At 45.6% G+C, this 25,091-nt stretch overlaps 2 protein-coding genes across 6 annotated transcripts in view; one reads left to right on the plus strand and one right to left on the minus strand.

Moving 5' to 3' along the window:
* LOC106572662 (low-density lipoprotein receptor-related protein 1) overlaps positions 1 to 8,953 on the plus strand; it is a 249,595-nt gene extending 240,642 nt beyond the window's left edge. Inside the window, exons 84-91 of one of the 2 annotated variants that reach the window (XM_045696299.1) lie at positions 1,912 to 2,073; positions 3,550 to 3,724; positions 3,936 to 4,037; positions 5,152 to 5,225; positions 5,387 to 5,480; positions 5,683 to 5,718; positions 6,430 to 6,574; positions 8,000 to 8,953. In XM_045696299.1, coding sequence (XP_045552255.1) covers positions 1,912 to 2,073; positions 3,550 to 3,724; positions 3,936 to 4,037; positions 5,152 to 5,225; positions 5,387 to 5,480; positions 5,683 to 5,718; positions 6,430 to 6,574; positions 8,000 to 8,149 — 938 coding nt within the window. In that variant the 3' untranslated portion in view covers positions 8,150 to 8,953. The remainder of the gene's footprint in view (positions 1 to 1,911; positions 2,074 to 3,549; positions 3,725 to 3,935; positions 4,038 to 5,151; positions 5,226 to 5,386; positions 5,481 to 5,682; positions 5,719 to 6,429; positions 6,575 to 7,999) is intronic. The other variant, XM_045696300.1, reaches the window with a different exon arrangement.
* Positions 8,954 to 14,885: 5,932 nt separating this feature from the next.
* LOC106592748 (formin-like protein 3) overlaps positions 14,886 to 25,091 on the minus strand; it is a 119,749-nt gene continuing 109,543 nt past the window's right edge. For 2 of the 4 annotated variants that reach the window (XM_045696309.1, XM_045696306.1), the window contains 3 exons: positions 22,344 to 22,467; positions 20,110 to 20,245; positions 14,886 to 17,138 (listed from right to left, as the gene is read on the minus strand). In XM_045696309.1, coding sequence (XP_045552265.1) covers positions 20,154 to 20,245; positions 22,344 to 22,467 — 216 coding nt within the window. In that variant the 3' untranslated portion in view covers positions 14,886 to 17,138; positions 20,110 to 20,153. Of the gene's footprint in view, positions 17,139 to 19,451; positions 19,500 to 20,109; positions 20,246 to 22,343; positions 22,468 to 25,091 lie in introns of all 4 variants that reach the window. The other 2 variants (XM_045696308.1, XM_045696307.1) reach the window with 2 other exon arrangements.

A 25,091-nucleotide genomic window follows, 5' to 3' on the forward strand; every position in this document is an offset into this window, starting at 1 on the left:
CTGAATGAAAGAAATAATCTTATTAAATACTTTTTTCTTTACATAGTTGAATGTGCTGACAACAAAATCACACAAAAATAATCATTGGAAATCCAATTTATCAACCCATGGAGGTCTGGATTTGGAGTCACACTCAAAATTAAAGTGGAAAACCACACTACAGGCTGATCCAACTTTGATGTAATGTCCTTAAAATAAGTCAAAATGAGGCTCAGTAGTGTGTGTGGCCTCCGCATGCCTGTATGACCTCCCTACAACGCCTGGGCATGCTCCTGATGAGGTGGCGGATGGTCTCCTGAGGGATCTCCTCCCAGACCTGGACTAAAGCATCCGCCAACTCCTGGACAGTCTGTGGTGCAACGTGGCGTTGGTGGATGGAGCGAGACATGATGTCCCAGATGTGCTCAATTGGATTCAGGTCTGGGGAACGGGCGGGCCAGTCCATAGCATCAAAGCCTTCCTCTTGCAGGAACTGCTGAAGCACTCCAGCCACATGAGGTCTAGCATTGTCTTGCATTAGGAGGAACCCAGGGCCAACCGCACCAGCATATGGTCTCACAAGGGGTCTGAGGATCTCATCTCGGTACCTAATGGCAGTCAGGCTCCCTCTGGCGAGCACATGGAGGGCTGTGCGGCCCCCCAAAGAAATGCCACCCCACACCATGACTGACCCACCGCCAAACCGGTCATGCTGGAGGATGTTGCAGGCAGCAGAACGTTCTCCACGGCATCTCCAGACTCTGTCACGTCTGTCACGTGCTCAGTGTGAACCTGCTTTCATCTGTGAAGAGCACAGGGCGCGAGTGGCGAATTTGCCAATCTTGGTGTTCTCTGGCAAATGCCAAACGTCCTGCACGGTATTGGGCTGTAAGCACAACCCCCACCTGTGGACGTCGGGCCCTCATACCACCCTCATGGAGTCTGTTTCTGACCGTTTGAGCAGACACATGCACATTTGTGGCCTGCTGGAGGTCATTTTGCAGGGCTCTGGCAGTGCTCCTCCTGCTCCTCCTTGCACAAAGGCGGAGGTAGCGGTCCTGCTGCTGGGTTGTTGCCCTCTTACGGCCTCCTCCACATCTCCTGATGTACTGGCCTGTCTCCTGGTAGCGCCTCCATGCTCTGGACACTACGCTGACAGACACAGCAAACCTTCTTGCCACAGCTCGCATTGATGTGCCATCCTGGATGAGCTGCACTACCTGAGCCACTTGTGTGGGTTGTAGACTCCGTCTCATGCTACCACTAGAGTGAAAGCACCGCATCATTCAAAAGTGACCAAAACATCAGCCAGGAAGCATAGGAACTGAGAAGTGGTCTGTGGTCCCCACCTGCAGAACCACTCCTTTATTGGGGGTGTCTTGTTAATTGCCTGTAATTTCCACTTGTTGTCTATTCCATTTGCACAACAGCATGTGAAATTTATTGTCAATCAGTGTTGCTTCCTAAGTGGACAGTTTGATTTCACAGAAGTGTGATTGACTTGGAGTTACATTGTGTTGTTTAAGTGTCCCCTTTATTTTTTTGAGCAGTGTATATAGATGGCTTTCTTTTATTGATCCCTATATTCTGAACCCGTTCTCTCAATGTGTTATAGTGAGTCTGTCGACAAAATTCTAATAAAGGTACACCGTATTTAGGCTCCATTTAGGTGCTGGCTTAAGATAAATGTACTGAAAACTCCACAAGAAAATCTGTTGGCCAGCAAGTGGGACGGTTTTCAGTGGATGAATTACATTTATTCAGTGTATGCAAGGTAGACACACCTGTAGAGCACACTACGCACCTGCATTAGGTAAGTCTGAACAACAACTACTGACAAGTGCCATAGGAAAGGCGTCGATTTCCTAAGTCTGAATTGGGCCCATTTTATTTCGATTTTTGTTCTTATTTAACATGACCCTTTGTTCCCAGGGGCCCCTACCTGCCGCTGTCTGAAGGGCTTCACGGGACCCCAGTGTAAACTCCACACCTGTCAGGACCACTGTCATAATGGAGGCAACTGCACTGTATCCCAGGGCAACCAGCCCACCTGCCGCTGTCCGCCTGAGTATCTGGGAGACCAGTGTCAATACAGTGAGTGTGTAGTTTATAATGGGTTAATAAGGGATGATTTAAGCAACAATGCCAACCTCTTGAACATCTTGGCCATGTACTGTTATAATTTCCACCCGGCACAGCAAAGAGGACAGGCCACCCCTCAGAGCCTGGTTCCTCTCTAGGTTTCTTCCTAGGTTCCTGCCTTTCTAGGGAGTTTTTCCTAGCCACCGTGCTTCTACATCTGCATTGCTTGCTGTTTGGAGTTTTAGGCTGGGTTTCTGTACAGCACTTTGTGACATTGGCTGATTTAAAAAAGGGCTTTATAAATACATTTGATTGATTGATCTGTGTAACAGTTTAACTAAATCTATAGTTGCTGTATTATAACAGAGTAACTAAATCTATAGTTCCTGTATTATAACAAAGTAACTAAATCTATACTTCCTGTATTATAACAGAGTAAATAAATCTATACTTCCTGTATTATAAGAGAGTAACTAAATCTATACTTCCTGTATTGTAACAGTTTAACTAAATCTATAGTTCCTGTGTTATATCAGAGTAATTCAATGTATAGTTACTGTATTATAACAGAGTAACTAAATCTATAGTTCCTGTATTATAACAGAGTAACTAAGTCTATAGTTACTGTATTATAAGAGTAACTAAATCTATAGTTACTGTATTATAACAGAGTAACTAAATCTATAGTTCCTGTATTATAACAGTTTAACTAAATCTATAGTTCCTGTATTGTAACTAAATCTATAGTTCCTGTATTGTAACAGAGTAACTAAATCTATTGTTCCTGTATTGTAACAGAGTAACTAAATCTATAGTTGCTGTATTTTAACAGAGTAACTAAATCTATAGTTACTGTATTGTAACAGAGTAACTAAATCTATAGTTCCTGTATTGTAACAGAGTAACTAAATCTATAGTTCCTGTATTGTAACAGAGTAACTAAATCTATAGTTACTGTATTGTAACAGAGTAACTAAATCTATACTTCCTGTATTATAACAGAGTAACTAAATCTATACTTCCTGTATTATAACAGAGTAAATAAATCTATACTTCCTGTATTATAACAGAGTAACTAAATATATAGTTACTGTATTATAACAGAGTAACTAAATCTATAGTTCCTGTATTATAACAGAGTAACTAAATCTATAGTTCCTGTATTGTAACAGAGTAACTGAATCTATAGGTCCTGTATTATAACAGAGTAACTAAATCTATAGTTCCTGTATTATAACAGAGTAACTGAATCTATAGGTCCTGTATTATAACAGAGTAACTAAAGGTATACTTCCTGTATTTTCAGGTGTATCTTTCATTCCTGTGATTTTTTTCATTTCAATAAAAGTAATAATTTCTTCAATCCACTTTGTAATGTAATACTTAATCCCTAATCAGAAATGGCTGAAAAGCAGGAGAGTCTTCGCTCTGTGAGGAACTGACTGTAAGCCCTGTTTCCCTGGCTCTATCTTCTCATCACCCCTCCAGGTACATGTGAGGGTTACTGTGAGAATGAGGCCATGTGTCTGCAGACGGCCAATGCCACCAAGCTGTGTCGCTGTACCCCTCAGTTCCATGGACAGCTCTGTGAGCTGGACAAGTGTGAGTACTGCGGACCCAACGGCAAGTGTCTGCCCAAAGCCTCAGGAGAGGTTATGTGCAGGTAGGAGTCATACACACTACATATACAGCACACACGCAAACATACATACACACACATTGTTCAGTCCATTCACACTCACTCTCACACACACACACATTTATCCTGGTGTTTTCCTATAAAGATTCAATCTAGTTCTGTTGGTTATCTCTTTCTCTCTCTCTCTCTGTCTCTGTCTCTCTCTCTTTGTCTCTGTGTACCTGTCTATGTCCAGCTGTCCTAACGGTCGTACCCAGCCCAGCTGCTACACCTGTCTAGATTTCTGCACCAACGGACTCTGCTCTATCGAACCAGGCACACTACTGCCCCAGTGCAAGTAAGAATATGACCCCAATCACTCAGATGTACACCCACACACACTCAAGCTCATTCAGACACACACACAGACACACGCTTTGTGACTATCTGTAACCTGTGTGGTGTGTATTTAGCTGTAACCTGTGTGGTGTGTATTTAGCTGTAACCTGTGTGGTGTGTATTTAGCTGTAACCTGTGTGGTGTGTATTTAGGTGTAACCTGTGTGGTGTGTATTTAGGTGTAACCTATGTGGTGTGTATTTAGCTGTAACCTGTGTGGTGTGTATTTAGCTGTAACCTGTGTGGTGTGTATTTAGGTGTAACCCGTGTGGTGTGTATTTAGGTGTAACCCGTGTGGTGTGTATTTAGGTGTAACCCGTGTGGTGTGTATTTAGGTGTAACCTGTGTGGTGTGTATTTAGGTGTAACCTGTGTGGTGTGTATTTAGGTGTAACCTGTGTGGTGTGTATTTAGGTGTAACCTGTGTGGTGTGTATTTAGGTGTAACCTGTGTGGTGTGTATTTAGCTGTAACCTGTGTGGTGTGTATTTAGGTGTAACCTGTGTGGTGTGTATTTAGGTGTAACCTGTGTGGTGTGTATTTAGCTGTAACCTGTGTGGTGTGTATTTAGGTGTAACCTGTGTGGTGTGTATTTAGGTGTAACCTGTGTGGTGTGTATTTAGGTGTAACCTGTGTGGTGTGTATTTAGCTGTAACCTGTGTGGTGTGTATTTAGGTGTAACCTGTGTGGTGTGTATTTAGCTGTAACCTGTGTGGTGTGTATTTAGCTGTAACCCGTGTGGTGTGTATTTAGCTGTAACCCGTGTGGTGTGTATTTAGGTGTAACCCGTGTGGTGTGTATTTAGGTGTAACCTGTGTGGTGTGTATTTAGGTGTAACCTGTGTGGTGTGTATTTAGGTGTAACCTGTGTGGTGTGTATTTAGGTGTAACCTGTGTGGTGTGTATTTAGGTGTAACCTGTGTGGTGTGTATTTAGGTGTAATCTATGTGGTGTGTATTTAGCTGTAACTGTCGCAGTTGTAAATGAGAACTTGTTCTCAACTGGCCTACCTGGTTAAATAAAGGTGAAATAAAAATAAATGAATACAAATCTGTAACGTGTGTGATGTGTATTTAGGTGTTCTATAGGGTGGAGGGGGTATCGATGTGAAGTCACTGCCTCTCCTCTGGACTCTCCTGAATCCAGTGGAAGTAAGTTACTTTAGTTACTTTATAGTCTCTTTACAGTGTCAGTGAAATACATTTTATAACTACAGATTATAACACAATACATGTTATAAACTGTCTGTACTCTGAGCTCATTGGTCGGTGTTGACTATTTCTCATTGATGGGCGTGTTGCTCTCTCTGCAGGTTCTGCCTCCATAATCATCCCAGTGCTGCTGCTGTTACTACTGGCATTGCTGGTTGTTGGCACCATCTTGTGGTACAAGAGGAGAATGCAAGGGTGAGTAGAGTAGACAACCTTTGTGTTGAGACTGGGTGTGAGACGTCCCACTCATTCGGTCAAACTCAAATGTATTTTACACCTCATCTGTACCTCCCACCATCTATCCATCTATCTATCTATCTATATATATATATATATATATTATAATCTCTCTATCTCTCTCTCTTCTGTGGATAACCACCTCTTTCCTGTCCCCCAGGTCTGTATGGCCGGGCAAACGCTCCCAACATTCTCGGTAACTTAATAGGGTCACATCAATCACGTCTCCCCCCACCAGACCCTCCCCCCTTCTCCTTCCTCTCCCCAAAGCCTCATCTAAGCCACCATCTTGTTTGTGGGTTCAGTGACAGTCCTCCATATTGCTGGCCTTTCTGTAGTAGAGTGTCTGTCTGTCCCTGCCTGCTCTCTCCTGTTTAGTACAGGGTTTCCCACCCAGGAACACAGGGGCTATTGACAGATTGACTGGTTCTTCCCTACACATCCATACCTTTCCCTGTCTACATATATATCAGTGATGCTTCTGTGCCTGCATTGTATAAGTGGAACATTTGTGTTGTGGAAAATCCAGCATTCACCAGGATTGACACTGGATGTGTCCAAATGGACTTTTGAAAAAAGCTCATTTGATTTGTCAATTTACCGTGGTTCTGTGTTGCCTTGACTGTGTGGAAACGTTTAAGATGTACTGTACATGTAGCTGGTGGTGTGATGGTTTGCTGTATGCTGGATTTTTCTATCCTGTCAGTGGCTTGAACCAAGGCTCTCAGCACTTTCAGTGTGTGTTCCTGTATTGTGGCTACGTCTCTGCTAATGTTGAAGTTTTGAGAGGACACAAACTGTGTGTGTGTGTGTGTGTGTGTGTGTGTGTGTGTGTGTGTGTGTGTGTGTGTGTGTGTGTGTGTGTGTGTGTGTGTGTGTGTGTGTGTGTGTGTGTGTGTGTGTGTAGTGCTAAGGGCTTTCAGCACCACAGGATGACCAACGGGGCCATGAATGTGGAGATAGGGAACCCAGCCTATAAGATCTACGAAGGGGAGCCAGACGACGATGCTGGGGAACTCCTGGATTCAGACTTCACTTTAGACCCAGATAAGGTAACACATACTCTTACACTCAGTCGCCAGTTCATTAGGTATACCCATCTACTACCGGGTCGGACTCTCCTTTGCCTCCAGAACAGCCTGAATTCTCCGGGGTGTGGAAATGTTGCCAGGAAAACATTCCCCACACCACCAACACCAGCCTGTACTGTTGACAGCAGGCAGGATTGCTCTGCCATCAGCATGAAGCAACAGGAACCAGGATTCGTCATACCAGGCGATATTTTTCCAGTCCTCAAGTGTCCAGTGTTGGTGATGGCGTGCCCACCGGAGCTGCTTCTTGTTGTTTTTAGCTGATAGGAGTGGAACCCGGTGTGGTCGTCTGTTCTTGTTTTTAGCTGATAGGAGTGGAACCCGGTGTGGTCGTCTGTTCTTGTTTTTAGCTGATAGGAGTGGAACCCGGTGTGGTCGTCTGTTCTTGTTTTTAGCTGATACGAGTGGAACCCGGTGTGGTCGTCTGCTGCAATAGCCCATCCGAGACGAGGGTTCCAAGATGCTGTTCTGCACACCGCACTGTTGTTTGTGGCCCATCTGTTAGCTTGCACCATTCTTGCCATTCTCTCATCAACGAGCTGTTTTCGCCCACAGGACTGCCGCTGACTGTTTTTTTTTTGTTTGTTGCACCATTCTCGGTGAACCCTAGATACTATTGTGCGTGAAAAGCCCAGGAGTCTGGCCTTTCTGAGATACTGGAACCGGTGCCCCTGACATCGACTATCATGCAGTACCACGCTCAAAGTCGGTTAGGTCACTCGTTTTGCCCATTGTCACGTTCAATCGAGCAGTAACTGAATGCCTCGATGCCTGTCTGCCTGCTTTATATAGCAAGCCACTGTCTGTAAGAGCGAACCATTTTTGTGAACGGGGGGGTATCTAATAAACTGGTGTATATTCACATTTGACACTTTTAACACTAAGGTTACTTGTTTTTATACTTGTTTTAACACTCATGTTACTTGTTTTTATACTTGTTTTAACATTCAGGTTACTTGTTTTTATACTTAACACTGCAGCACTTGATAGCTCATAGTAATTAATTTGTCATTGACACATTAAAGGTAGACTCAGCGATATGCCGTAGATGCAGAAAGTAAACAGCACAGTGGGTCAATTTCCACAACAACTGAGTGTTGAAGCGTGAGGCTCAACTTCTCCTCTGTTTTGGTCCCATGGAAACCATGCTGTGAACAGCGTCGTGTGAACCTGTTCACATGCGCAGATACTGTGTGTGACTGTGTGAGAGCGAAGTCTTGCATCTCGCTCATCTCAATATCTGCGGTGCTGCTCGTTGGTAGACTTTCGCTGAGTCTACCTTTAAATCTTTTTTTCTGCACTCCATAATACTCTGCAATGAAACCTAATTTAGGACCCTCGTGTGCTCTTTGTCCAACCATTATTTCATTATTTTCATCCCTGCAGCCCACCAACTTCACCAACCCAGTGTACGCCACCCTGTACATGGGAGCCCACAACAGCCGCAACTCCTTGGCTAGTACTGACGAGAAGAAAGAGTTACTGTCACAGGTGGACGACGGGGAGGACGAGGACATGAGTGACCCGCTGGCATAGAGGTCAGGAGTCAGGCACGCCTGAGCCACGTCTGGACCACGCCCACATGCCTTTTACCAATCAAGAAAAGCATCAAAAGGAAGAAAGAGAGAGAACACTGTATAAAATGTATACAATGAAGGACTACTTTTGTATGTGATTGCAGTATTCTTTTTTGTTCTTTTGAGAAAAAGGAAAATTTGCCTATTCAGAAAAAGGAAGAACCATTTCATAGATTTTTTAATTCAACTCGTTTTATTTTGCTCACCTTCCTCCCCCCCTTGCTACTGTCACTCCCCCTTCATCCCTTGATCCATATAGCCACTACCTCTATGTTAAGGTGTAGAGAAAAACAAACAGTAGTTAGTTCATTTTGTATGAATTATGTAGGGAAAAAACATTGTTTCAGAGAAGTTTGTTTGTGAAAGACGTGGAGAAAAGAGGATGTAAAGTTTAATAGTCAGTAGTCAGTTCTGAATGCAATTGACGCTGGTTTGGTTTATGTGTTACTTTCTGTGCCATCTATCTCTACTGCTTGAGGTGTACAGTATATCAATAGAATGGTGTAGAATGAGAACACGGCTGTTGGAACTAAAAGTGTTCTGTAACTGTGTTCAGGAACTGGAACAGGAACCACATGGCAGAGTAAGTCAGCATCACAAATACTAATGTCTGTTCTGTTGAAAACTATGTTCCAAGTGATTGTCTTTTTTCTCCTTGCACCGAAGACTAAGTGTGTGTGTGTGTGTGTGTGTGTGTGTGTGTGTGTGTGTGTGTGTGTGTGTGTGTGTGTGTGTGTGTGTGTGTGTGTGTGTGTGTGTGTGTGTGTGTGTGTGTGTGTGTGTGTGTGTGTGTGTGTGTGTGTGTGTGTGTGTGTGTGTGTGTGTACTACATGACCAAAAGTATGTGGACCCCTGCTCGTCGAACATCTCATTCGAAAATCATGGGCATTAATATGGAATCGGTCCTCCCTATAACAGTCTCCACTCTTCTGGGAAGGCTTTCCACTAGATGTTGGAACATTGCTGCTGGGACTTGCTTCCATTCAGCCAAAAGAGCATTCGGGACGTTGGGCGATTAGGGCTGGCTCGCAGTCGGCATTCCAATTCATCCCAAAGTTGTTCGATGGGGTTGAGGTCAGGGCTCTGTGCAGGCCAGTCAAGTTCTTCCACACCGATCTCGACAAACGATTTCTGTATGGACTTCGCTTTGTTCATGCGGGCATTGCCATGCTGAAACAGGAAAGGGTCTTCCCCAAACTGTTGCCACAAAGTTGGAAGCACAGAATCGTCTAGAATGTCATTGTATGCTGTAGCGTTAAGATTTCCCTTCACTGGAACTAAGGGGCCTAGCCTAAACCATGAAAAATAGCCCCAGACCATTATTCCTCCTCCACCTAAATGTACAGTTGGCACTATGCATTCAGGCAGGTAGCGTTCTCCTGGCATCTGCCAAACCCAGATTTGTCCGTCGGACTGCCAGATGGTAAAGAGTGATTCATCAATCCAGAGAACGTGTTTCCACTGCTCCAGAGTCCAATGGCGGTGAGCTTTACACCAGTCCAGCTGACGCTTAGCATTGCGCATGGTGATCTTAGGCTTGTCTGAGGCTGCTCGGTCATGGAAACTCATTTCATGAAGCTCCCGACAAACAGCTCTTGTGCTGACGTTTCTTCCAGAGGCAGTTTGGAACTCGGTAGTGAGTGTTGCAACTGTGGACAGACAATTTTTACATGCTATGCGCTTCAGCACTTGGCGGTCCCATTCTGTGAGCTTCTGTGAGCCTACCACAGACGTTTTTGCTCCAAGACATTTCCACTTCACAATAACAGCACTCACAGTTGACCGGGGCACCACCAGCAGGGCAGAAATGTGACGAACTGACTTGTTGCAAAGGTGGCATCCTATGATGGTGCCACTTTGAAAGTCACTGAGCTCTTCAATAAGGCCATTTTACTGCAAATGTTTGTTTATAGAGATTGCATGGCTTTGCTCTCGATTTTATACACCTGTCAGCAACGGGTGTGGCTGAAATAGCCGAATCGACTAATTTCAAAGGGTGTCCACATACTTTTGTATAGTGTATATTTATACACCTATACAGTACCAGTCAAAAGTTTGGCACACCTACTCATTCAAGGGTTTTTCTTTATTTTTCTATTTTCTACATTGTAGAATTATTGCGAAGACATCAAAACTATGAAATAACACATATGGAATCATGTAGTAACCAAAAAAGTGTTAAACAAATCAAAATATATTTTATATTTGAGATTCTTCAAAGTAGCCACCCTTTGCCTTGATGACAGCTTTGCACACTCTTGGCATTCTCTCAACCAGCTTCATGAGGTACTCACCTGGAATGCATTTCAATTGACAGGTGTGCCTTGTTAAAAGTTAATTTGTGGAATTTATTTCCTTCTTAATGCGTTTGAGCAAATTAGTTGTGTTGTGACAAGGTAGGGGTGGTATACAGAAGATGGTCTTTTACCAAATAGGGCTAAGTCCATATTCTGGCAAGAACAGCTCAAATAAGCAAAGAGAAATGACAGTCCATCGTTACTTTAAGACATGAAGGTCAGTCAATCTGCAAAATTTCAAGAACTTTGAAGGTTTCTTCAAGTGCTGTCGCAAAAGCCATCAAGCACTACGATGAAACTGGCTCTCATAAGGACTGCCACAGGAAAGGAAGCCCCAGAGGTACCTCTGCTGCAGAGGATAAGTTCATTAGAGTTAACTGCACCTCAGATTGCAGCCCAAATAAATGCTTCACAGGGTTTGAGTAACAGACACATCTCAACATCAACTGTTCAGAGGAGACTGCGTGAATCAGGCCTTCATGGTCAAATTGCTGCAAAGAAACCACTACTAAAGGACACCAATATGAAGAGACTTGCTTGGGCCAAGAAACACAAGCAATGGACATTAGACTGGTGTAAATCTGTCTTTTGTTTGATGACTCCAAATTTTAGAATTTTGGTTCTAACCACCATGTCTTTGTGAGACGCAGAGTAGGTGAACGGATGATCTCCGCATGTGTGGTTCCCACCGTGAAGCATGGAGGAGGAGGTGTGGGGTCACTTTGCTGTCTGTGATTTATTTAGAATTCAAGGCACACTTAACCAGCATAACTACCACGGCATTCTGCTACGATACGGCATCCCATCTGGTTTGCCCTTAGTGGGACTATCATTTGTTTTTCAACAGGACAATGACCCAACACAGCTCCAGGCTGTGTAAGGGCTATTTTAAGAAGAAGGAGAATGATGGAGTACTGCATCAGATGACCTGGCCTCCACAATCACCCGACCTCAACTCAATTGAAATAATTTGGGATGAGTTGGACCACAGAGTGAAGGAAAAGCAGCCAACAATTGCTCAGCATATGTGGTAACTCCTTCAAGGCTGTTGGAAAAGCATTCCTCATGAAGCTGGTTGAGAGAATGCCAAGAGTGTGCAAAGCTGTCATCAAGGCAAAGGGTGGCTACTTTGAAGAATCTCAAATATAAAATATATTTTGATTTGTTTAACACTTTTTTGGTTACTACATGATTCCATATGTGTTATTTCATAGTGTTGATGTCTTCACTGTTATTCTACAATGTAGAAAATAGTTAAAATGAAGAAAAAGCCTTGAATGAGTAGGTGTATCCAAACTTTTGACTGGTACTGTATATATATAAACCTATTAACAAAGTCTCTTCAAAATATACCCAGGAATACAAACATGAAATAACAGTCTGTCTGTATTATGTTTTAGCTCGTTTTCTTTTTTAGTCTTGTATAAATGACCGGCTAAATGTGCTTAATGAATGAAAGTAATGGAGTGTGTAATGTGTTGGAGGAAGATGATTGTATTTAAGCAGACATTCCAGGATGAAGATTCAGGGGACGGATATCCGTGACCTTGGGAAGTAACTGAGGCCATTGGGGTATGAGAGGACATGTTTTGGGGTAGCCCAGATGGTCCAAGACCATCTCAGTGACTGTTTAGTACAATTTCAACTGTAAACTGTCAGCCTGGTGATTGGCAGTTTTAGCAACAAGCAAGACTCTGTGAACGCCTGACATGGCTGAAACAAACCATTTACGATAAAACAACAAGCTGACGATGCTTTTGTCTTTGTCTGTGATTGTAAACATACTTTCAGGAGAGGCCAGAGAGAGAGTTGTTTCATGGGGGGAATTTTAAAACAACAATGTTGTGTGTTTTTAATGTTTGTAATAATTACATCATGCCTATGTAATTTCAGTTTCTGCTCATTGTAAGTGCATTCCTCAGGAGGTTAGGATTGTTAGCCTCCTGATTAGCATCCCCTCTTGATATCCCCTCTGCCTTGCTGCTAACGCTAGTTATGCTATGGCATTGTTGAATACTCGTTTTGATTGGCTTGAAGGGCATTCTAGAGCGTGCATTATTTCCCTATAACGCACGGTATAATTCAAAGGCTATGAAGTTCATTCTTATGTTCTATTTTTATTTTTTTTTGCTGCTTTTGAAAGCAAAATTCAAATTAAAAACATTATTGGCATTGTTGAATTAATAATAGCAAGCTAGGATGATGGTTTGGTTAGCGAAGCCAGCAAGTCTGTTTGATTACCAAGGCAACTACTGTATCTAGCTAGCTAGTAAACTTGCTAACTTCTTAAGTGGATGTTATCACATTTCTACTGGCAAATGAACACATTTCTAGAGGCAATTATGTTCATTTATAGCCATGGTATAAAAGGGATAATCAACTCAGCGTTCTCTGGAAAGTAATGCAACTCCGTGGAAGGTTAGTTTCACTCCGCTAACATGTCGTGGAACACACCTTCCACGTCGTGCACTATTTTCCAAGGAACGCATAGCCCCTCGTTGATTATCCCTTACCTGTCTGTCTGTAGTCTCGGCTGTCTGTCGGCTTGTCTGTCTAGCCATCCCTGTCAGCCAGTCAGCCCTGTCTGTAAGTCTTGTCGGTCTGTTGCTCTGATATCTCAGTCTCAGCCAATCATGTGCTGCTGACCATGCTGCTTCTAACCAATCGGAGGTGATTAACCATATCTGCCATACTATATTACAGTTTACACTGCATGGAACTCACAATACACACACACATACAAACCCAATAGCAAACCACTCTGGCTTAACCATCATTTGTTATTAACAGTATTCATCATTAATTGGATTTTAATTACATTTCTGCTCTGTTACATTTTTATTTGAACAATGTAAATTAGGTACAATCTGTTTAAATTTTTTGACAAATATTTCAGCAAAACAAAACCCTACACATGGATTTTTGGTTATGATTTCATTTCTTTTTGATAGAAGAAATTAAATGGATTTTTATAGTAGAAACACATGGTGGCTCTGACATTCATTTGGAGAGAGAGAATGAGTGAGAGAGAGAGTGAGTGAGAGACCGAGAGAGAAAGGAGACCGAGCGAGAAAGGGGAGAGACCGAGAGAGAAAGGGGAGAGAGAAAGGAGAGAGACCAAGAGAGAAATGGGAGAGACCGAGAGATAAAGGGGAGAGACCGAGAGAGAAAGGGGAGAGACCGAGAGAGAAAGGAGAGAGACCAAGAGAGAAAGGAGAGAGACCAAGAGAGAAAGGAGAGAGACCAAGAGAGAAAGGGGAGAGACCAAGAGAGAAAGGGGAGAGACCAAGAGAGAAAGGGGAGAGACCAAGAGAGAAAGGAGAGAGAGACCGAGAGAGAAAGGAGAGAGACCAAGAGAGAAAGGGGAGAGACCAAGAGAGAAAGGAGAGAGACCAAGAGAGAAAGGGGAGAGACCAAGAGAGAAAGGGGAGAGACCAAGAGAGAAAGGAGAGAGACCAAGAGAGAAAGGGGAGAGACCAAGAGAGAAAGGAGAGAGACCAAGAGAGAAAGGGGAGAGACCAAGAGAGAAAGGAGAGAGACCAAGAGAGAAAGGAGAGAGACCGAGAGAGAAAGGAGAGAGACCAAGAGAGAAAGGAGAGAGACCAAGAGAGAAAGGAGAGAGACCGAGAGAGAAAGGAGAGAGACCAAGAGAGAAAGGAGAGAGACCGAGAGAGAAAGGAGAGAGACCGAGAGAGAAAGGGGAGAGACCAAGAGAGAAAGGAGAGAGACCGAGAGAGAAAGGAGAGAGACCGAGAGAGAAAGGGGAGAGACCGAGAGAGAAAGGAGAGAGACCAAGAGAGAAAGGAGAGAGACCAAGAGAGAAAGGGGAGAGAGACCGAGAGAGAAAGGAGAGAGACCGAGAGAGAAAGGAGAGAGACCGAGAGAGAAAGGGGAGAGACCAAGAGAGAAAGGAGAGAGACCGAGAGAGAAAGGAGAGAGACCGAGAGAGAAAGGGGAGAGACCAAGAGAGAAAGGAGAGAGACCGAGAGAGAAAGGGGAGAGACCGAGAGAGAAATGGGAGAGACCGAGAGAGAAAGGGGAGAGACCGAGAGAGAAAGGGGAGAGACCAAGAGAGAAAGGGGAGAGACCAAGAGAGAAAGGGGAGAGACCAAGAGAGAAAGGAGAGAGACCGAGAGAGAAAGGAGAGAGACCAAGAGAGAAAGGGGAGAGACCGAGAGAGAAAGGAGAGAGACCGAGAGATAAAGGAGAGAGACCAAGAGAGAAAGGGGAGAGACCGAGACCAAAAGAGAAAGACAGCTAGAGAACCGAGAGCGAGACTGAAAGAGAGAGACGGAGCGAGAGATGCCGAGAGAGTGAGACCGAAAGAAAGAGAGACCTAAAGAGAGTAAGAAGTAGAGCCCGAAAGGGAGAGAGAAAGAAGATATGTTTAAATTTGGGTCACATTGTCATTTTGTTTATTAAGGGGGAAGTGCAGTCATATTTAAGATAACATACATCATTTTGTTTATTAAGGGGGAAGTGCAGTCATATTTAAGATAACATACATCATTTTGTTTATTAAGGGGGAAGTGCAGTCATATTTAAGATAACATACATAATTTTGTTTATTAAGGGGGAAGTGCAGTCATATTTAAGATAACATACATCATTTTGTTTATTAAGGGGGAAGTGCAGTCATATTTAAGATAACATACATCATTTTGTTTATTAAGGGGGAAATGCAGTCATATTTAAGATAACATACATCATTTTGTTTATTAAGGGGGAAGTGCAGTCATATTTAAGATAACATACATCAAATGTCAGACACTATTTCATTTTATCCTTCTGACAAAAAAAGTACAAGGCTTCTTCTATTCATTGATTTGTAAATGTGTATAGAAATATCTGCTATAAGAGCCGTTTCTCGTACAACAAGGTAATGTAAGTAGTGTAAATATTGGCGGTGCCTTTTGAGGAAATGCCATATTGAAACACAGATAGTCTCAGCGTGCACAATCATTCTGCTTACTCGATGGCTATTAAGGTCATCATTACGGTTCTAAAACCAAATTGGTCATCATTACGGTTCTAAAACCAAATTGGTCATCATTACGGTTCTAAAACCAAATTGGTCATCATTGCGGTTCTAAAACAAAATTGGTCATCATTGCGGTTCTAAAACTGGAAGCAAAGAGAACAAGCATTGAGAACATGGTTAGACTCATAGGAATGCATTCTTTACCCACCAACAAATGCAAGTAAGCTAAACAGTCAGTTTAGAAACATCCTCATACGTTCATCACTTGCTAAGCAAGAAAGTCTTGTCAGTTACATAACATTCAGTCCAACTTTACTGTTGCTTTCAACTTCTGAGCAAGGTAAAGTTCCTTCTGGTTCTTTGTCAGTGGTTTGAAATAATTCAGTTTAAACTTGGGAATGTTTAAGACTTAACTGGTAATTAAGTCGTAATTAAATGGTACGACTGAAGTGGTAATTGTACTGTAGTAGGTCATAAAGATGAAGAAGTAATAGACAGAAAAAACATTGAATGTTTTAACCCACACTTAACGTTTCGGAAGACACTTGGCCTAAGGTCATTTATATTACAGCACTGAGAAGCAACCTTCAGATATGTTAGTGATTAAAGCTGAGATTCAGATTTTTTTTTTACAGTATTTAAATGTTATCATACAAAGGCAATACAAAATACAATCTAACAAAAAAAGAATTTAAAGATACACATTATGGCTGAGTCACATAAAAATAATACTGTCAAAAAGGCACTTTTTTTTTGCACAATAAGAAATAGGACACAAGAGTAGAGGAAGTTTGGTTTGGCTAGCTTGTCCAGAAAAGACTCCACCGATATAACAATAATCTTCGGTCCTTTTTTAATCTGTGGACAGAGACATCATGTGTAGGCAAAACCCTGGGTCCTATTCATTAGGTAGGGCACACAACCGAAAATGTTTTGCAACGGAAACCAAAATGACGATTCTTATTGGTCCAGGTAGTCACTCCCTGTTTCATTCCGTTTTCTTCCGTTTGGTGCCTTATGAACACAACCCAGTTCTCTTTGAAGTGGAAATCCCAGCAGCAGAGTCAACATATGCTGTCATTTATCCAAGTGATTTAACTGACTGTCTCCCAGTCTCAATCTTGCTTGGATTGCACAATCTGAGGAAATCCAGGTTCATGGAAATAAGATCCACATTAGCAGGCACTTGTGGTTCCATGTCCACCTTATGCAGTTGAAGTGTCCTTCCTTCCTGCTTGTGTGAGATGAGCCGCCCCTTTAAGGGCTCAACTCACCACTATACTCTTCTTCTTTGGACTATTTCTGCCCAGTCCTGTTCTTAATATTATCTGTGTGTGTGCATGTGTTTGTGTGCGGTGTGTGTTTGCAGTGGGAGAGGAGGGTAGGCTATGTTGGTGATACTACAGTTATACCTGCTTGTTGAGAGACAGTGTCCATAAAGGATCTCCATAAATAAATAAATACCCCTGTAAAACAAGGGCCATTGGTTCGGTCCTGTCCACCTTTTAGTCTCTGTGCAGCCTCGGGTGGGTGAGACCACCGGGACACAGGGAGGGGGGGTTATAAAGGGAAGGGGTGATAAGGGAGGAAGAACGAGTGGTTTGTTTAGGGTCTCTTCCAGCCGCTCCGGATCAGCGTGTCGTGCCGCAGAAAAGGCTGGCTGCGGAGATCTGTGAGTGGGTGAAGGAGGGAGAGAGAGGGGTCACACAGGTTAACTGGGAAGTCAAACTCTGGTCCAGTGGTGTCATGCTCAGGTTTGAGGTTGTTGATTAAGGAACCTATATTTGCAGTGCTTATCCTAACAGAATATTTCAGCAAATATGTTCAGAATTGTTACATTTTTACTTATATGTTGTCAAATGGGTAGCCAATTGAATGTGGGTATATGTTAACTAAAGAGAGAATGATGCCTTTCACTGTCAACTTAAAACTAACAGAGAAATATAGATTTTTCAATCCAAGGCTATGGAGGTTTAGTTATTTAAACTAACCACTATGTCAACAATGTATCACAGTTGTAGACAACAAGCTCTGTGAGGTACCGTGCTATAGAGAAGCTAATATTCATACAACTCATCTAACTTGTCGTCTCTAAAAGGACTCCTTAAATGTCTATACCATCATGATTATGACAGTAGCCCTTAAAATAGAGTGTTCAAGTAGTGTTGCCAATGTTTCTGTCCATTTGTCTGAATAAATGTCAATTTTGTCTGAACATGTCTGTGTGTGTGGATATGTGCAGGGGCCTCAACAGAGCTGGTTGACCAACGAGCTTTTCAGCACACCGCAAGTCACAGTTACCAGGGACAAACACAACATTGAGACATGCCATCAACAGGTGACAGACTGGTGAGTGGTGGATGGACAGAACGCTGGACACAGCATGCAACATGGAAGACGAGAGGTGAGGTGGTGATGAAGGAGGGACCTGAGTAGCGGGAAAGACTTTCATGGATGTAGATTAAATCTGTAGCGTGGAAGATCCGTACTATAGCGCAATTTAAATTAAAAAAGGCAATGTTCTCACGTGCGCGGAGTCTGCATCCAACGGTCCATATTTTGCCTCAATCGGAAACTTCTTTAAAGTGGCAATCAGCAGTAGAAATAATGATAAAGTGTTTTCACTGCACCTGTTTTGGTAATAGGTTGAGGGATGGGGCTGGAGAAATGTAATCACTTTCTGTTCATAAACAGTGCTACTAATGCAAGGACTGACCATCCATGATATCTAAAGGACAGGTGACCATGTTTTGAAGTTATATCATTTTTGTTTACATTTACTTGTTTTCAAACATTTGAGTAAAACAAGTTTGTGATGGGGTAAGACAGTTGAACTAAGCTCATGAGGCATTTATAAGTTACACTACATGACCAAAAGTATGTTGACACCTGCTTGTAGAACATCTCATTTCAAAATCTTGGACATTAATATGGAGTTGGTCCCCCATTTGCCGCTATAACAGCCTCCACTCTTCTGGGAAGGCTTTCCACTAGATCGCTACAGGGAACATTGCTACAGGGCCACGTGCATTAGTGAGGTCGGGTACTGATGTTGGGCGATTAGGCCTGGCTCACAGTCGGCCTTTCAATTCATCCCAAAGGTGTTCGACGGGGTTGAGGTCAGGGCTCTGTGCAGGCCGACTGTGAGCACTCGGCGGTCCCATTCTGTGAGCTTGTGTGGCCTACCACTTCGAAGCTGAGCCGTTGTTGCTCCTATACGTTTCCACTTCACAATAACAGCACTTACAGTTGACCGGGTCTGCTCTAGCAGGGCAGATTATGTGGCGGACTGGTTTGTGGAAAGGAGGCATCCTATGACGGTGCCAGGTCGAAAGTCACTGAGACAATGTTTGTCTATGGAGCGTGCATGGATGTGTGCTCGATTTTATGCACCTGTCAGCACGGGTGTGGCTGAAATAACCAAATCCATTAATTCGAAGGGCTGTCCGCATACGTTTGTATATATTGTGTATATTCTTCAATAATCAATGGGTACATATAATTATATAACATATAATTAAGTCCAAAAATGTGTGTAGCAACTGCTGATAGCCCTTTTAACCTTCAATCCCCCTACAACCCCTGCATCTGTTTTCCTGAGAGGTAACGTTGATGGAAAAGAAAATGACCTGACGAGAACTTACGGTGTATTCTGGGGGATGTATCCAGCTATATAAATATTAAGCTACACTTTTGGGCTGTGGTGCAGAAAAGTAGACCTGGCTGTTGTAAAAGCATATCTGACTGCTCTGCTGTGGCTGATGTAAAAGCATATCCGATTGTTGTGCAGTAAAGCATATCTGAATGCTTTGCTGTACAGTAAAGCATGTTCCTGTTTGCATCTGAAGCGCTGGGCTGGCTGAAGCAGCTGACATCACTGTAGCAGCACCGTAGACTGTGTAGCTAGCAGCACACAGCATGTCCGCAGGCCGCAGCACACATGGCCAGGGCCAAGCAAACAGGCTTCAGGCTGCCTTTCTTACCCTGCAGCATTTAGAAGTGGCATATACTGTCATTAATCTTCTGTTCAGCTGTTCAGAGGGGTAGAATGAATACAGAGTAGAGGTTAAGGAAAGGTTCTTAACAGGTTAGAGGGGAAACCAAACCATCCACGTTCGTTAGTTTCAAGGAACAACAAGGCATTGTTAGCTGTTGTAGCCAAACCTCTTAATTACTATACTGTACTTTTAAGATTTATGAAAAATAAATCCAAAAAGTATAAAACCTGATAAAAAATGAACATACACTATTTACATACCGGTAATGTAGCTTTCCATGCCCATGCTGTTATGCTAGATGCAACTTCATACTGGTCATATTGACCATATGATTATATTTCGTGGTAGTAAACATTACGTATTCACATTTTAACATTAGCTTTTGATACAGTCTTTGTAGGTTCAGTAATCCAAAGAGGTTTGGCTGTCTGACTTCTACCCTGGTAATTCAGGTAGAGGTGTTTTGAGGGATATAAAACACATCACTTGCCCACCAATAAGAGTCGAGGGCCAGGATTCAAACAAACTGCACTGTGCTGAACTGTTAAGTCGCCGCCGAAGTTAGTGAAGGGTTAAGGAGTAGTCTTAAGGAGGGACAGGGTGGGAGGTCATGCTGCATGCACAGTGGTCAGAGGAGGGACACCTGTTCTGGACAGCCTTGGCATTAGGGGGAAGGAACTGTAGGGACTAGCAGTTGGAGTCGTCACACAGCTGTGCATCACAGAAGAACCGTGAGCCTCGTTTAGCAGTACGGGCTGTGAAGGGGACGCTCTTCAACACTGAGGGGGAGGAGGATGAGGGGAGAAAATGTCACACCTGAGACAGAGGAACCTGTACTGGTGCTGTACTGTGGTAGATCATCTGATATGCCATCAGCTTGGTACACTTCTCAGTGTTGTCACTGTAATATCTTTACATCCAGTAATCCAGCTCTCTCTGTGCCATACCTCCATGTTTTGGTGTATGGACCACAAGGTCTTTGGGTGCTTCTGAAATTGCACCATATTCCCTATACAGTGTACTACGTTTTGACTAGCAGTGCACTATATGGAGTAAGTTGCCAGGGCAGGGATATACTGCATGTAGAATAACGTAGATGAAGCTATGTCCAGGAGGACCGGGATATACTGCATGTAGAATAACATAGATGACGCTATGTCCAGGAGGACAGGGATATACTGCATGTAGAATAACGTAGATGACGCTATGTCCAGGAGGACAGGGATATACTGCATGTAGAATAACATAGATGAAGCTATGTCCAGAAGGACAGGGATATACTGCATGTTGAATAACATAGATGAAGCTATGTCCAGAAGGACAGGGATATACTGCATGTAGAATAACATAGATGACGCTATGTCCAGGAGGACAGGGATATACTGCATGTTGAATAACATAGATGAAGCTATGTCCAGAAGGACAGGGATATACTGCATGTAGAATAACATAGATGAAGCTATGTCCAGGACAGGGATATACTGCATGTAGAATAATGTAGATTATGTACTTTTTGTAAAGGGCCTAGTAACAGGAAGGAAAGGCATTATTAACACATTATTAACATATTATGACAATTATTAACATTTAACATTTGGATTATTTCACAGTAGATTTTGATTAATGAGAGTTGAGTTCGGGAACTGTCCTGAGTTAGCACATCCCATGAAGCAGGGCATTGGGAGGGAATGACTCAACTACATTACCTACTATAGTTATACTTTGAGGCTCAATTGCTGCTTAGCTGCACAGATACTACATAATGATGAGACACTACTAATCTAGAATACTAGCAGGCCACAAAAAGGAAACTACTGGGACATGATTGAGAACTGGAATCTGCTGTTGTCTAGATGCTCTAGAGCCTCTGGTAGTGGTGTCTGAACCGCGTAACACAGTGCTCCTCCAGCCGAGCAGTTGAGGACCACAGTGATCTTAGCCCAGTCCCTGGGGCTGCTGGGGCTGCTGAGGCTGCTGGGGCTGGGGTTGGGGCTGCTGGGGCTGTTGGGGCTGGGGTTGGGGCTTGGGCTGCTGCAGCTTGGGCTGGGCTGGGGCTGGGGTTGGGGCTGCTGGGGTTGGGGCTGCTGGGGCTGGGGTTGGGGCTGCTGGGGCTGGGGCTGCTGGGGCTGGAGTTGGGGCTTGGGCTGCTGCGGCTTTGGCTGGGCTGGGGCTGCTGGGGCTGGGCTGGGGCTGCTGGGGCTGCTGGGGCTGCTGGGGCTGCTGGGGCTGGGGTTGGGGCTGCTGGGGCTGGGGCTGATGGGGCTGGGGTTGATGGGGTTGATGGGGCTGGGGCTGGGGCTGCTGGGGCTGGAGTTGTGGCTTGGGCTGCTGCGGCTTTGGCTGCTGCGGCTTTGGCTGGGCTGGGGCTGCTGGGGCTGCTGGGGCTTGGGCTGGGGCTGCTGGGGTTGGGGCTGGGGCTTGGGCTGGGGCTGCTGGGGTTGGGGCTGCTGGGGCTGCTGGGGTTGGGGCTGGGGCTGCTGGGGCTGCTGGGGCTGCTGGGGTTGGGGCTGGGGCTGCTGGGGATGGGGCTTGGGCTGGGGCTGCTGGGGTTGGGGTTGGGGCTGCTGGGGCTGTTGCTTGGGCTGGGGCTGCTGGTGCTGGGGTTGGGGCTGCTGGGGCTGTTGGGGCTGGGGTTGGGGCTTGGGCTGCTGCGGCTTTGGCTGGGCTGGGGCTGCTGGGGCTGCTGGGGATGGGGCTGGGGCTGGGGCTTGGGCTGGGGTGGGGCTGCTGGGGTTGGAGCTTGGGCTGGGTTGGGGCTGCTGGGGCTTGGGCTGGGGCTGGGCCTTGGGATGGGGCTTGGACTAGGGGACCTGGGGCTCCTACTGAGGCATGGCTGGGGGCTGCGTGGCTACCAGCGAGGCTGCATATCGAGCCCACCTGTGATGATATCCTCAATGGTGCCGTCCTTCCCCTCGTATACGGGTCGGTGGTCCTTGGCCTGGCGTTTACGCAGCTCAGAGATCAGCTCCTGTTGCTGCTGCCTCTTTTTCACTACCTGGACCTGGGAGGGAGAGGAGGAAGAACAATAAATTCGGCCTAAATGGCTTGAGCTGCCTGAGGATCGTTTCAATCATACAAATGCATAAACTCCTTATAGTAAGTGTGAGAGTCTTATATTGAGAATTATAAAACAAGTAGGTAAAATCCTGGCTGCTGATTGGTTAATGCCGCATTCCAGACGGTGTCTATTCCACAAGTTACCACCGACTAAAGCTATGACGTTGAAATGCCTATTTACCCTGTTCCATCTCACTGCGCAATCCACTGTCTCATCAGCCCAGCCAGACAATTTATAAAGTCAATCTCCACTGTAAAAAGCATCTAGACATTATCGCCCATTTACTTTAGACTAGCTTTTAGTTTTCAACAGCAGAGATTTGTATAAATCTAGCTGTCTGTCAGTCTGGTGGTCAGTCAGGTGGTCAGCCTGGTGGTCTGGTGGTCAGTCAGGTGGTCAGTCAGGTGGTCAGTCAGGTGGTCAGCCTGGTGGTTAGTCTGGTGGTCAGTCAGGTGGTCAGTCAGGTGGTCAGCCTGGTGGTCTGGTGGTCAGTCAGGTGGTCAGTCAGGTGGTCATCTTGGTGGTCAGTCTGGTGGTCAGTCTGGTGGTCAGCTTGGTGGTCTGGTGGTCAGTCTGGTGGTCAGCTTGGTGGTCTGGTGGTCAGTCTGGTGGTCTAGTGGTCAGTCTGGTGGTCAGTCAGGTGGTCAGCCTGGTGGTCTGGTGGTCATCTTGGTGGTCTGGTGGTCAGTCTGGTGGTCTGGTGGTCAGTCAGGTTGTCTGGTGGTCAGTCTGGTGGTCAGTCAGGTGATCTGGTGGTCAGTCTGGTGGTCAGTCAGGTGGTCTAGTGGTCAGTCTGGTGGTCAGTCTGGTGGTCAGTCAGGTGGTCTAGTGGTCAGTCTGATGGTCTGGTGGTCAGTCTGGTGGTCAGTCAGGTGGTCAGTCTGGTGGTCAGTCAGGTGGTCAGTCTGGTGGTCAGTCTGGTGGTCTGGTGGTCAGTCTGGTGGTCAGTCTGGTGGTCAGTCTGATGGTCAGTGGTGGTCAGTCAGGTAGTCAGTCAGGTAGTCAGTCAGGTGGTCAGGTGGTCAGTCTGGTGGTCAGTCTGGTGGTCTGGTGGTCAGTCAGGTGGTCTGGTGGTCAGTCTGGTGGTCAGTCAGGTGGTCAGTCAGGTGGTCAGTCAGGTGGTCAGCCTGGTGGTCAGTCTGGTGGTCAGTCTGGTGGTCAGTCAGGTGGTCTGGTGGTCAGTCTGGTGGTCAGTCAGGTGGTCAGTCAGGTGGTCAGTCTGGTGGTCAGTCTGGTGGTCTGGTGGTCAGTCAGGTGGTCTGGTGGTCAGTCAGGTGGTCAGTCAGGTGGTCAGTCAGGTGGTCAGCCTGGTGGTCAGTCTGGTGGTCAGTCTGGTGGTCAGTCAGGTGGTCTGGTGGTCAGTCTGGTGGTCAGTCAGGTGGTCAGTCAGGTGGTCAGTCTGGTGGTCAGTCTGGTGGTCTGGTGGTCAGTCAGGTGGTCTGGTGGTCAGTCTGGTGGTCAGTCAGGTGGTCAGTCAGGTGGTCAGCCTGGTGGTCTGGTGGTCAGTCAGGTGGTCAGTCAGGTGGTCATCTTGGTGGTCAGTCTTGGTGGTCAGTCTGGTGGTCAGCTTGGTGGTCAGCTTGGTGGTCTCTGGTGGTCAGCTTGGTGGTCTGGTGGTCAGTCTGGTGGTCTAGTGGTCAGTCTGGTGGTCAGTCAGGTGGTCAGCCTGGTGGTCTGGTGGTCATCTTGGTGGTCTGGTGGTCAGTCTGGTGGTCTGGTGGTCAGTCTGGTGGTCAGTCTGGTGGTCAGTCTGATGGTCTGGTGGTCAGTCAGGTGGTCAGTCAGGTAGTCAGTCAGGTGGTCAGGTGGTCAGTCTGGTGGTCAGTCTGGTGGTCTGGTGGTCAGTCTGGTGGTCAGTCAGGTGGTCAGTCAGGTGGTCAGTCAGGTGGTCAGCCTGGTGGTCAGTCTGGTGGTCAGTCTGGTGGTCAGTCAGGTGGTCTGGTGGTCAGTCAGGTGGTCTGGTGGTCAGTCTGGTGGTCAGTCAGGTGGTCAGTCAGGTGGTCAGTCTGGTGGTCAGTCTGGTGGTCTGGTGGTCAGTCAGGTGGTCTGGTGGTCAGTCAGGTGGTCAGTCAGGTGGTCAGTCAGGTGGTCAGCCTGGTGGTCAGTCTGGTGGTCAGTCTGGTGGTCAGTCAGGTGGTCTGGTGGTCAGTCTGGTGGTCAGTCAGGTGGTCAGTCTGGTGGTCAGTCTGGTGGTCAGGTGGTCTGGTGGTCAGTCTGGTGGTCAGTCAGGTGGTCAGTCAGGTGGTCAGTCAGGTGGTCAGTCTGGTGGTCAGTCTGGTGGTCAGTTAGGTGGTCTGGTGGTCAGTCAGGTGGTCAGTCTGGTGGTCAGTCAGGTGGTCAGTCAGGTGGTCAGTCAGGTGGTCAGTCTGGTGGTCAGTCAGGTGGTCAGTCAGGTGGTCAGTCTGGTGGTCAGTCAGGTGGTCAGGTGGTCAGTCTGGTGGTCAGTCAGGTGGTCAGTCAGGTGGTCAGTCAGGTGGTCAGTCAGGTGGTCAGTCTGGTGGTCTGGTGGTCAGTCAGGTGGTCTGGTGGTCAGTCTGGTGGTCAGTCAGGTGGTCTGGTGGTCAGTC

The sequence above is a fragment of the Salmo salar genome, chromosome ssa15 (genome assembly GCF_905237065.1).
Source record: "Salmo salar chromosome ssa15, Ssal_v3.1, whole genome shotgun sequence".
Taxonomy (NCBI): domain Eukaryota; kingdom Metazoa; phylum Chordata; class Actinopteri; order Salmoniformes; family Salmonidae; genus Salmo; species Salmo salar.